Raw genomic sequence first — 14,104 nt, 5'->3', positions numbered from 1 at the left:
AATCATTTCCGTAACAGCCAGGTCCAGTTTTGCAGTGACGGACACCAGATTCTGCAAGAACTCTTCTGATGTTGGCTTATCCCCATCGATAATGTCTGTTACAGCTTTTACACAGATCACTGGGACTGAGAATAGGTCTGCCACATAGCCGATAGCTGCTGCCTGAGAAAATAAAAACCATGCCATTCTTGTTGTTTTAGTTGATATTGAGAGCAAAAACCACGAAGAAACCCATGTATGTGTAGTAAGTTTCTTATTATGATAAACTTGAGAATTTACGCGAAATTGAACAAGTTTGACGCATCAGCATTTAATAGATGATAACATGATAATCGCGACCAAATTACTACACTAAAATGAAATTCACACAGCTGATCCATCATGCCTCTGTTCTTCTATTATCTTGAGTCTTCATTTAGGAGAATTTTGAAGGTAATCTCCAAGATTTCACGAGTGTAAGATGCAAGACCAATGAAGTAGGTTTCTCCACTAGTAAATTGTCTTCTGAAACGAATGACAAGCATGACTCTTGTTGATAGTTTCCCTTTTATCGGGCTACAGCACCAATTAGGTACTTGACATCTTGTTGGGACACTTATCTAAAACCTTAACTGAAAAATAATAATGGAGACTTGTGTCTGTTGCAGTCACCAACTGATTGGGAAAATCTCAGATGGTGGTGGTAGCTATAGTGACTTATTTGATGACACAAATTTACAAACAAAATGTTAATTGCAAATTACGATTTGTACGGTAGTTATTTTAATAACTAAATGCGGAGTACATGAGAACACAATAGAATCTGACCTCCATATCTTTGACAGTAGCATCATTTGCCAAAATTGCTGACTCGTCATGCGGGGACATATCCAAAGAATCACCGGTGGACAATTTACCTACCTACAAAATAAAAAGAAAATACAAGAGCGTGTTAGGGGGGTAAATCCATCTTTTTAAACCAAACTCTAAAAAACTTTTTTTTTATTTTTTTATTTTGGGGTGTGGGTGGGTGGGTGGGTGGGGGGAGTTCTCTTTAAATGAAAATAAGAATCAAAAGCAATACATGTTCGGTGCTATAATTATATATTTCACCACTAATGTCTAATGCTATGTTTTAGTTTCAACATATATCATTAAGAGCTAATGTCACAGCTTCAGTTCACGGGGAACACTTATTCCAAACTCATCAATCAGTGATATCAGCTTAAGTTGACATTTAGCATAAATCTCATAACAAAGAAAGAACGTTTGACATTTACAGATATGCAAGGTTGGAAACCATGAAATAACGCATGAGAAGAGAGATTCTCAAATATGCAACCACTGATAAATTTAGCAGAATATTGATAATAGTAAGATAAGTATTTATAAGTGGTGAGTACCTTCATGTTTAGATCCTTGACAAGATTAGGAGTACCAAAAGTGCATCGAGCTCCAGTTCCATAAAGATCAAACACCTGTGAGAAATAAATCTTAGGTACACAAGCCAAACTTCTGATTGCAGGAGTAGGAATAGTACTCAGTAGACTTGGAAATCCATCTAAGTATTTGACATTTTCCTCCAAAATCAAGGCTAGCCACAGTTTGAATTATCATCTCAAGTTATGAATTATATGAAATAACTAATCTGCATTCATAGAGAATGAATAAATGAAAGGAGACTGAAATAAAGAAGTCTCAGAATTAAGTTTGTGAAACTAAATATACAACTTTGGGAAAACAAGCAAGTTGACTTCCAACTAACTTCTAGAAAGGATGGATAACCTTTTATCCCATGCAAATTTAACAGCAGAAACTGTAAGGATATCTTATAAATATTAATATCAGTAATATATATGAAAGAACTCACAGGAATTGGTATCCTTCTGTCATGGAAAGCAACATCTGAAGTCACATACACATCTCCAAGACTTGCCCCTTTCACCTGAAACATTTCAAAGAACTAACTAGTTGATATGCTGCATTATTTTGCTTAGTAAGATAAGTATTTATAAGTGGTGGCTACCTTCATGTTTAGATCCTTGACAAGATTAGGAGTACCAAAAGTGCATCGAGCTCCAGTTCCATAAAGATCAAACACCTGTGAGAAATAAATCTTAGGTACACAAGCCAAACTTCTGATTGCAGGAGTAGGAATAGTACTCAGTAGACTTGGAAATCCATCTAAGTATTTGACATTTTCCTCCAAAATCAAGGCTAGCCACAGTTTGAATTATCATCTCAAGTTATGAATTATATGAAATAACTAATCTGCATTCATAGAGAATGAATAAATGAAAGGAGACTGAAATAAAGAAGTCTCAGAATTAAGTTTGTGAAACTAAATATACAACTTTGGGAAAACAAGCAAGTTGACTTCCAACTAACTTCTAGAAAGGATGGATAACCTTTTATCCCATGCAAATTTAACAGCAGAAACTGTAAGGATATCTTATAAATATTAATATCAGTAATATATATGAAAGAACTCACAGGAATTGGTATCCTTCTGTCATGGAAAGCAACATCTGAAGTCACATACACATCTCCAAGACTTGCCCCTTTCACCTGAAACATTTCAAAGAACTAACTAGTTGATATGCTGCATTATTTTGCTAATAATGGAAAAAAAAACCTACAGAAAATGAAAGACAGCCAGTCTATAAGTGTTATACAGTACAGCAAGGAGCTTATGTAGTGCAAAGATGTCTTTTGAATTTAGAAGTAGAATGTTGTAAAGTTGATACTAATATAAGAATCTGCAGTCAAATACATTCTTAGAAGATTCAAATGCAGTTAACGTGCTGGTCACTAACTTTAACCAGTTAATCTACTTAGTTCAATAATTCTATCACCTTATTTCTCAAAAAAAAAAAAATCTATCACCTTCAAGATGGTAGACTATACATAGGCCTTTCGGAAATTTCTTGGTGAAAAAATTGAATTGTTTACGAAACAAAACTATTGTTTAAATACAAATTTCTACATGATGATCACTCATGATAATAAAAAAGGATTTGTTCTAAAAACAGACAAAACAAGACTAAAAAGTCAATATTTATTGTGAACCAAAAAATATTTCACATTAGAAGATTTGAACAAGATCAAATGTTAAAGGTTGTAACAGTAGTAAAAATTGCAAGAGCCTGCAAATTCCAGACATGCCTCTCAATGATGATTCATGAAACAGTTCAGATCAAATAATACTGATGATGATACGCACTTTGAAGCCACCAGCAGTTCCTGCATTAATAATGAGGTCCGGCTTTATCGCTTGGATAGATGCGTATGTCACAAGAGCTGCTGGTACAGTCCCCACATTATCCACTCCTGAAAGTAACAAATAGAAACCACATTAACAATATGGCACCAGCAAGGAGAAGTGCGTCACAGGAATAATGAGAATACACCATAGAATGATAAAATTCCTAACTGCTTAAATAGAGAGGGCGGAGTAAAAACAGCATAAAGCGCAATTTATTAACTCCTCAGGATAACATGTTTCAGAATCTTCATTAGACACTTCTTTCGTATCTTGCATTGTCCAGTATCTAACGGGCCTAATGTTCTCCTTCCTAATGAACATACTTACTTACACCAAAAATGGTTCTTAAATACAAGCTTTTATATGCTTTTTAGATCTTCAAGCACAAATTCCTATAAACATGTAAAAGCGGCCGGATTAGCTTAGGCAGGGGAAAGTGCCAGATTTCAGTCCATCTGCGTAAAAAGGCATTAGAATAACCTCACACCCACAAAAAAGATCTTGACCTATAACTTCCTTGATTCTCATCAAACCATGTGATGGCCTCAACTAAGAGACAAATTTTCCCCAGCAAGCCCCCATTTTACGTAGAATTTAATAAAAAGGTGAAAACCCCTCTCATTATCCCTTATTAGCAAGTATTTCTTAATATAAAGCTCATAATTAAGGAACAAGGCATAAGCTTTTTTTCATAATCAATTCAGGCAAGGACAATTAAAGGTTACAACCACATGATTATCATAAAATGCTCACCAAAGGTGGAATCTTTCCCAGGCCAGACCAAATTGATGTTCAAGTCTTTATATTTGCCACGATAATTTACCCACGGAACACCTTTGGGAAACCTGTATGGTAAAGTTCACAGTTTGTTACATGATTCAATCATCAAGCACAAGAATCATGACAAAGGCGCGACATCAGTTTCATCAATTTTTATAAGAAATCCACTGAACACTCTGGGAAATTCATTATAAAATATTCAGAAATTGAAAAAAAAAATAAACAAATAAAACACTCACAAGGACTCATTAGGATCCTCAGCGAGCTGGAACTTGTTCACAAGTGGCTGGGCCTCCGTCTGCATCGCTGCGATCAATTTCGACAAATTACAAATCAAAAGGAAACAAAAACCCTAAAAAAAAATTTAAATCACACAATCAACTAAGTACCTATAATAATGACTATCGTCGAGATCGGACGATCTCTGCGGTCGCCAGAATCACCGGCGATCTCCTCAAGCGGCGCCATGGTCGTCGGATTTGAGAGATGAAAGACGAGACCTCCCTCCCTCCAAAATTATAGGGGTACAAATAATTGCGGAAGATTCAAGGTTTTACCAAGGAGGGCGGTATTCATACCCTCGGTATAGTTTTGTAAGGCTGTGCCCTTTTATCGAAAGATCGCACGTGCTTCATTGTGGGACGACACCTCGTGATGTACTGGGAACTTTATATTGATCCTGAGGAACAGTGAAAGGGTCTGCTTTGATTGGCTGCAGATTTTCTATGTCTAAAATCTATGTTCATTGTAGGATCAGCAATTTTTACGAACAGCAAACAGCAAGGAGATGGGTGGGGTGGGGTTGAGCCTGTAGCAAAATATCTCAGGATGGATTTGCTAAATTAAATCATAAAGTCTATATAATTCACTCCCTATCTGCTCTCATTGTGAAATACTTATCATGTATCCTGATCTTAATTAGGAAAAAAAATATAGTCACCCCATATGTTTTTTTAATAATATATTTTTTGATATCTTCATTTTAAAAGAAATCAATTTTTTTTCTACAAACATATCTAACTTTACATTCATTTTACACATCTGATAAGTCAGAATAGGATGCTTCTACATGGACCCGAAAATGACCAACTCATTATGCAATTAGAGGGGGACATCCCACCTGTGCCCCTCTATCTGTCCCACTTTCGGGTCCGTGAGGCATTTTTCGTCAGAATATTACTTACAGATGATCATGTCCGTATCCATAACTAAATCACAGGAATTGGATCGTCTATGATATGATATTTAACCGTCGTAATTCAAATGAACATATTTTTCCTTACTTTTTCACGGTTTTTCGTTTGGTGAAGGCAAAAAAATTTGTCACTACTACAATTAAACACGTTAAGTTTCATATGTATAATAACAATAACAACAACACCGATCAAATTCCTTTCACTTCGGTCTTCAATCAAACGCTCACGAAGTCAAAAAGCCTCGATCGGCTAGCTGCTCCTAAAACTAGTACTCCCCCTCCCGTTTCCCGCCACCCTGCCGCCGCTCCGCCGCTTACCAACCCGCGGCCGTCTCGACGACCGCCAACATGCGGTGCCCCGTCTCTTTAAACCTCGCCCTCTCCTCCTCCACCACATCACACCCCTCCGGCGCCACCGGATACCTCAAACTATCGTAACAAACCGAATAGCTCATATACCGCTCTCTGAACGCGCGCATTTTGACCATTTTTTCGGGGGTCGTGACCGCGAGGGAGGAGGCGGTGATCTCGTCATCGGCCGCAGAGCACTGGTCGTCAGAGGCGGAGGAGGAGGGGAGGTCCTGGATGGGGTCGGAGGGGCAGCCGAGGACGACGAGGTCGGGCCCACGTCGACGCGGTCCCAGATGGTGGCGTAGACGGACATGGTTGGACGGGTAGTCGCCGCCCATGGCTGCGATGAACAATGCGGATCGGGGTGTCGTCGACGTAGAACCTGAAAGAAATATTGTCGGAGCTTTGTTACCTATCATTTCCACACTGCTTATTAGACTAGAAAATCGCGAGTAAACAACATATTTAGATCATAATTGACGAATGAATACAAAGTGTTTTAGAAATATTCACAGATATTTTTTGTACATTGCTTAACAATATCCCCCCCCCAGTGGATGGTACAAATAATTTAATCAGCATAACATATTTCATTGAAAAGGCAACTACCTAACTTTGGAGATAAAATGAATTGTTTCCTTTTCTATAAGATGGCATGAGAAAGGCCATGGAGGAGTTAGTCCCACCCTTCCCTATCAAATGAGAAATACTTTGTACAATATTCTAGCAAGTAGTGTGTTCTTTTAGAGCTAAACTTAAAAAATATTCAGGTTACAAATTTCAATAGATTCCTACACTCATCCCCCTTTTATAGCGCCAGTGATATACATTCACATGGTACTAAGAATCTTGTACCATCTCAAAGACAAACTACCAAGTTACTCTTCTTTTCTAAGTCTTTATAAAACCCTTTAGGCCCTGTTTGGCAACGGGTTAAGGAATAGGGGTTAAAAAGAAAGATTAATGTACTTAGTCCATTAGATAATCTGAAAGACTAAATTATTAACCCATTAAATAAGTTTTATTTTAGTCCTTGTAATTAGTTTTAGTGTTTGGGAATAACAATGTTTTGACTATTTTCTTTATAATTAGAAGGGTTAACTCTTAATCCTTCGTCGGTATGGATTTTTTTTATTTGGCGGGTTAAGAAGGGGTTAAGTTTCTTACATTATTTCGTCGGTCGTCCAGAGGATGGAATACCGGTGAGACTCCTTCGTGGGGTCAAACGGTAGGTAGTAGCGCTCCTCCCGCCCGCGGCTCGTGCTTCCGTTACCGTAAATGTTGGTCTGAATCCTCCACTGCTTCCCCCATATGTTGCCTAAAAACTCAAAGTCCAGCTCGTCGTGGTTCTTCCGAAACACGTCCCCGTTCGACATCTACAACGCAAAGTTACGGATTCAAGAGGGGTAAACTTGTAAAATCACAGTTCTCCGCTCATCCCCACATAGAATGAATTTTCAAAACCGACCCAAACCATATTTTTATTTATCAAAACCGACCCACTTTTTTTTATTTATCAAAATCGACCCACTTTTTTACCACATCAGCTTAATTTAATTCTTAAACAGTCGGGGTTGGCAACCCCCACTATTTAGGAGATTGTTAAACCCCAATTAGAAGCCTTAAACCTGATTTTTGCTGTCCTAAATAGTCAGGGTTGGCAACCCCGACTAATTAGGAAATAAGATTAAGCTGACGTGGCAAAAAATAAGTCGATTTTGATAATAAAAAAAATATGTCGGTTTTAAAACTAAAAACATAATTTGGGTCGGTTTTGAAAATTTCTTCTCGTCACGAATTGTATAATATACCGCCCGTTTAAAAAGCGGGAAGCTCGAAAAAACCGCCGCGTTCCCGGCCGAATCAAACAGACCACGCAAAAAACAACCGGAACAAAAAATAAAATAAAATAAAAAAGAAGCGATCAACAAAAAAACGGACAGGGACTAACGGCGTTAAACTCACGTAGAAGGCGACCACGATGCCGGCCGTGTAATCCGACGGCAGTTTGATCGAGGCGCTGAAAAGGCCGTATTGGTACATGTCCGACGATATAAATCCAGACCCTATTAAACAAAAAATTCCCCAGAAACGGAAACAAAACGTTAAAATAATTAATAATTACGAAGAATAACGGAATAATAGTTTTTTTTTAAATAATAATAAAAAAAGGGCTCTTTGACGGAGTTTCTTTTACCGGAGTAACGGTTGAGGATGAGTTTGACGGAGGTCCCGTCGTATGATTTAACCAAGTTGGACTCGCCGAAGAGAGGGACGTACGCTTCGTCGAAGGAGACCCTGCTGACGTTAAAGCCCAACGTAACGGCCGTTAATGATAACGAGATCACGGACAGAGGGAACCGGAGAAACAAAGCTCTAGAAAAAAGATTCATCTCTTTTTCCTTTTTTCTTTTTTCTTTTTTTTTTCAAGTTGGAGGAGAAATCAGTTTGGAGATAATGAGGACGTTTATATAACGTTTATATATTACCGTTTTGGCCCTTGAATTTTTCCTGAATTATTAATTCCCCGTATCTCCTTGTTTTTTTTTTTTTTCGTTTTTTCTTTTTTGGTCAGAAAATATATCAAATGGATTTTTTTTTCCATGGTGGTTTTCGTATGGATTTTACTCTTTTAGACGGCTTGTGATTCTTATTATCGTTATTGATGTTTGACGCGGTATTTATTTTTATTTTTTTTTTGGTATTGTTATCATTTTCTTTGGATGTATTCTTTAAATTAAATGATTGCATTTTGTGCGATGTACTTGTTGTTTGTAGTGATGATCGTATGAATGAGTCGATGGCTGATAACTATATTGGACCATAATATGTTTATTGTTTTTACCATTTAACTTCTTCTGTTTATTTTCGTCTATTTCGAAATGCTTGTCGTAAAAAAAAGAAAAACTTAATCAAAATGTATACTAGAACAAAAAAACCTTCAAAGTGCATCCTCTAAAAATAATTCTTTTTGAAGAGGAAACTCTGAAGAGAGAGTCAAAAAGAAATGAAATTAGTTTTTACGATGAGATTAATGGGTATCATTGTCATAGGAGGGGATTTCCTCCTTGACGCTTCTAAAATCACATGATTGAGCGACATTGTGGATGATCCACTCCGTTGAACTTGATCTACATATTCTAAAACCCCAACACACCAAGTTTGGGGTGAACCCGTCGTCGTCTGACCCTTCATCCACTCATATCAATTTTAACGGTTTTGAATGAATAGAACATTTCACATGGCTCGATGGATGGTCAAACGACGACAGATTCACCCCAAACTTGGTGTGTTAGGGTTTTAGAATATGTAGATCAAGTTTAACGGAGCGGATCATCCATAATATCGCTCAATCATGTGATTTTAGAGGCATCAAGGAGGAAATCCCCTCATATGACAAGGATACCCATTAATCTCTTTTACGATATATCTTTTTGTAGTTTTCAATTTGTAGAGGGGTATAATGGTCTTTCAACACCTCACCAGCAAAGGAATTTTTGAAGAGGTTTATTTTCTTCAATCTCATCTTATGGCTAATGGTGGAAGAAAGGTCCCATATTAACCGCGGTTAACTGGTGCCAGGCTGGCGCTTCTGTTGATTAACTGCTATTAATTTCTTAATTAATACTAATAATAACTCGAAGCGAATCCATCCTAATCTGAAATGTCCACTTTAGGTGAATGTATAAGGTCAGATATTCATTATTTGTTAACTTTTTTAAAATTAATGAATGATGATAGAGTGAAAAGCCACTGCAACGATTTCCTACTAAATTATGGCTAATTATTGTGTGAACTAGAGAGGAAATTTAAAGTCTGAGTTTAGATGTAATTAACTAACGGTTTTTCTATAGAGTGTCCATGGGTGAAGAGAGAAGAGGGAGGCCCCTAATTTGCATTGGGATCCACTCCTCATTCATTTCTCTCTATCTCTCTCCTCTCTTGTCCATGACCACTCTATAGAAAACCCGTAACTAATTATTTTGTCTCGTTGTGGAAGTGAAGTTGGTTGATCCCCCCCTTAAATGCTTGAAATTTAACCTTCGTGTTGCATACTTAGACAACATCATACCGCATTGTCGCAAGGTGCGGATTTAGGAAGATGGATGGGTTCCTTCGACTCTAAACTTTATAATTTCCTCCTAGAGGTGAAGGGTGTTTGGAGGATTTATGATTTATTCCTTGCAGGTGGTAGGTGGAATTTGTTGGATAATTTAACGGTCTAGGCGTGAAAAGTTGAACTAGAAATATAGATCTAAATTACCGTTCACCGTCAAAAACAATGGAAATCTTTTCCTCTCTCCTCCCGTAGCCAATGATGGGAAGTTGGTCTTTTTCCTACGTACGGTTGAAGGGAGGGACTCTCACCCTTATATAGATATTTATGATTAACCATACCCATCATGGTTTAATCACAATCGTGGGATTACACTCCGATCGATCCTATCACAATACGTGTTTTGCACGATGCTCATTTGTTCTTCTCAGCATTTATACATCTTAACTTTGTCTAAAATAGATATTCTAGTACCCTCTATTCGCAAAAGCGAATATTTTCACCCAAATATTCGCATGCTACTTGATGCTAATAGCCACGTGAAAAACATTCGGTGAAAAATTTTCACACTTGCGCCTTGGAGTACATTAACATGTTAATTTTAGACAACTTGAGCATATAAATAAAATGGAAAAACAAGCGAGGGTATATATATATAAAATTCAAAGCGAGTGAAACTACAAGGTACTTAAGTGCTATTTGGCCAATTAATATATATTACAGATGTTTACCTAAAGCCAGACAAAAGAAATTTCGCATCGCATACTGATGTGAGAATCTTCAACACCAACACACAAAATTGAGCGGCGGATGTTGATCTTGACCTGTTAAGACAAATATGAACACGGACACAAGTTTACAGCTTGCTTCAACACATGTCCTTTTCTGATTATTTTAAAAAAGATTAACTTTAATTTGGATGATCCTACGACCAACAAATCCTATGTGAGCTGACCTAGTCAAATGCCAATGATATAAATATGGTGATTAATCCTTTAATTTGAGTCCCTAAGCAAGTCCAAATGATTGGTGTACTTGTCTATTGACCGTGAATGTAAACTAATGGGAATGTTTGGAAAAAGTGTAAATGCATGTGGACTAGACTAGAAATAGTGGTTCTAGCGTGGGCTCCCTAAAAGCCTTTTTCGGTCACAATATTGTATTTATTATTTTTATGGGTGCTAATGTTGCTTACTGCTCATATAGATCTCTTCGACTGGTTTAATGTAGGGCCCTTGATGAAACATTTTGGCACATCAAAGTTCTCATGTTCTTTTCTTGCTCATCTAATATTAGGGCTATCCATTTGGCCCGGTGCCCGGTTTGGTCCGGAAACCCGGGCCAGATCGGGTTTCGGGCTCGGGTACGAACCGTCTCGTCGGCGCCTGGCGCGGGCGCTAACAAAAACTGCCGGCCGCCGGACCTTGCCAACAGCCTCACATAATCGCTGACCGCTTTCCGCGCGAAATGCTGCCGCCGGCCGACCCAGCATTAACGTACAAAACGTTACGTATAATGGGCCACCAAACAGGGTCAAATTTTGATCGTTGTGGTCGAGCCGGGCCGGACCTAATGGGCCGTTTTGTCACCGTTCTGGCTGAGCCGGGCATAACGGCCATATTGGTCGTTTTGCCCGTTTTGCCCCCAAAAACGGTAAAAAATAAGGGTTTTTTTGTCATTTGTCCAGGAGTCTGCCTTTATAAATAGATGTGGTTTTCATTTATTTTCCTCTGCCAAAATTTATCTACTTCTCTCTAATACACTTTTATACTCTCTTATGCTCTCTTATAATCGTTTTACCTCTCTAATTCTTCAATCAAATGGCTTCCAGATCTGATTATGAAGAGCAAAACCTAACTCCCGAAATGAGTCCTCCTACTACAGCTACTCCTACCGATCCTACCGATATTGATCCCCAATCAGGTGGCGACGATTCTACACTAAGAGCTCCTAAAAGGCCAAGATCTGATGTGTGGAATTTTTTAAGAAGATAGACGTCACCAAGGATGAACACGGTAGGATCCTCACCCAGAAGGCTAAGTGTGCGTTGTACGGTAAGATTTTCCAAGCTCATCATAAGAGCGGCACCAACCACCTCAAACGTCATTTAGATAAACACAATAAAGGCCAGACGCCTCAAGGTGATATCTGACAATCTATGATCTCGCAAGCCTCATCTTCTGGTAATCTCGTTAGTTGGAATTATGACGCGGCTCGTGCCAAGAAATGTGTCATCAGGTTTATCATTCTTAAGAATCTTCCTTTTAAATTAGTAGAATATGATGAATTTAAAGATTTATTTACGAATAGTTTTTACCTCGCATTTAAAAAAAATTCTCGTCAAACTTGTCAACGTGATATTTTAAAATATTATCAGGAGTGTTTTATCAGGAGGAACAAGGAAAAAGAATTTCTTATTCTCAAAGTTTAAACTGTAAATTTTTTTAACTTCTGATATTTAGACATCTAAAGTACAAACTGGATATTATTTATCACAGTACACTGCATTGATGAAAATTAACAAATATTTAAAAGAGTTATTCTTTTATTACAATTAAAGAGTCACATACTGGTATTAATGTTGCAAATTTAATAATTGAAGAACTTTTGAAATTAGAAATTTAAGAGAGAACATTTTCTCTTTCACTAGATAATACAAGTAATAATAATGTAGTTGTTGATTTTATCAAACAATCTCTGTCATTGTCATATCATGGTGATCTTTTTCATATTAGATGTATCTGTCATATTTTAAATTTAATTGTTCAAAATGTATTTACTGCAATTAAACACATGATAGAAAAAGTTAGGATGGTAACTTATATGCATAATGCTTCTGAACAAAGAATTAGAGGATGAAAACAATTCTGTAAAAGAAAAATGTAAAATTCAGACTGATTCCAAAAGACGTTGACCATAGGTGGAATTCTACCTATGCAATGTTAAGTGTAGCAATAGAATATAAAAAAATTATAAATAATTTTATTGCTTTTTATGCTTCTAGTTTTAGCTTTGGTAGCATGTATGGAATTACTGAAGATGAATGGACAGTTATAAGTAATTTAAAAGAAATGCTATAAGTTTTTAATGATGCTACATTATTATTATCTGGCTGTTATTATCCAACCATTAGTTTAGCTATTTTATAAATTTTAAATATTAAAAAAATTACTAAATATCGTATGGATGATTAATTTGGAAGTATGATTTTTCAAATGGAAAGTAAATTTAATAAGTATTTTAGGCATATTCCTATTATTTTTTGGTTGGGGGTTCTTATTGATCCGTAATAGAAGGATATTGGTCTTCGAAGTTTGTTACATTTCTTGTATGGTGGACATATAATAGACACCGATGATGGTAGCACCATTACTGGTACTACTCATCATAATACTATTAGAAATTATTTTAAAGCTTATATGATGAGTATGCAACTAAATATGGTATAGCTACACAACAGTCTACAAGTTCGGCTTCTTCGAGCTCAAGCCAGGGTAAAAATGTAAGTTTTGATAGGTATGCAATGGTAGCTGAGCTAACTGGTGGATCTAAACTTGGATCATCATTGAAGGTTTCTGAAATTGACCAATATTTAACTGCTTCTTTAATTAAATGTTAAAATAACAATTTAGATGTTTTGTAATGGTGGAAAGTATATGGAACAGTTTCATATCTTATACTTTCCATTATGGTTCGTGACTTACTAACAGCGTAGGTTTCAACGCTAGCTTCGGAACCCGCCTTCAGCACAACAGGACATTTGATCGACGGCCACAAGACATCATTAGATCTGTATACTGTACAGACGGTGGTGTGCTTACAAGATTGGTGGAGGTACGAGAAGAGAACGCAATGCATCGATCAGATGACTGGTATTGAAGATAAATTTGAAGAGTTGAGACTAACAGATAGATATAAAGAATAAACAATATTCATCAAATTATAATTTTTATTTCTTACTGAAAATTTGTAATGAATTATTTTAGAAACAGTTGCAAATGATAGTGATATAGGTGAGTAGGTGCCAACCTAGTTGGGATGTACTCATCTATTGTGATGCGACGAATTCCGAAATAAATATTATACTTGTAAAATATTTACTGATTATTAATAAAGAAGTTGTTTTTTTTATCATCTGTCATTTTTAAAGTTCCTTGTATTTGTAATTTATGTAATTTCAAGTGATTAATAATATTATTGTTTTCATTATTGAAATTTTAAAGAGATAAAAGAAATTGGAAAAAAAAAACAGGCCACTTCGGGCCCATGTCCGGGTTCCGGTTTTGCCCGGCCGGTCCGGATGGACACCCCTATCTAATATGTTCCACTGTTGGACATCTTGAAGGAAAATAACTCGGCATCAATTGTGACTATGCTTGTATATCTAACATGAAGTTTTTGTGATCAATGATTGTAATTTAGTCTCCACCAAATAATCATATCTTGTTCTTTGGCAACTTTCATCATTGAGTCTAGA

General features: G+C 36.8%; 2 protein-coding genes across 2 annotated transcripts; both read right to left on the bottom strand.

Moving 5' to 3' along the window:
- Positions 4–4,546, bottom strand: LOC109819449 (5'-methylthioadenosine/S-adenosylhomocysteine nucleosidase 2-like; the record flags this gene model as incomplete). Its single annotated transcript, XM_020385185.1, has 8 exons — positions 4,414–4,546; positions 4,264–4,330; positions 3,998–4,089; positions 3,203–3,309; positions 2,473–2,547; positions 2,006–2,080; positions 808–900; positions 4–162 (listed from the first exon to the last, which is right to left on the bottom strand). Coding segments are annotated over exons 1-8 (747 nt in total), but the record flags the coding sequence as incomplete, so codon positions are not given.
- Positions 5,259–7,991, bottom strand: LOC109820225 (probable xyloglucan endotransglucosylase/hydrolase protein 30). Its single transcript, XM_020386338.1, is given in 7 exon segments — positions 5,259–5,853; positions 5,856–5,884; positions 5,886–5,915; positions 5,917–5,952; positions 6,738–6,946; positions 7,536–7,636; positions 7,768–7,991. Coding segments are annotated over 7 exon segments (921 nt in total). The 5' UTR covers positions 7,964–7,991; the 3' UTR covers positions 5,259–5,533.

Source organism: Asparagus officinalis, chromosome 8 (assembly GCF_001876935.1).
Source record: "Asparagus officinalis chromosome 8, Aspof.V1, whole genome shotgun sequence".
Lineage (NCBI taxonomy): Eukaryota > Viridiplantae > Streptophyta > Magnoliopsida > Asparagales > Asparagaceae > Asparagus > Asparagus officinalis.
This window is presented reverse-complemented; position numbering and strand designations above follow the sequence as displayed.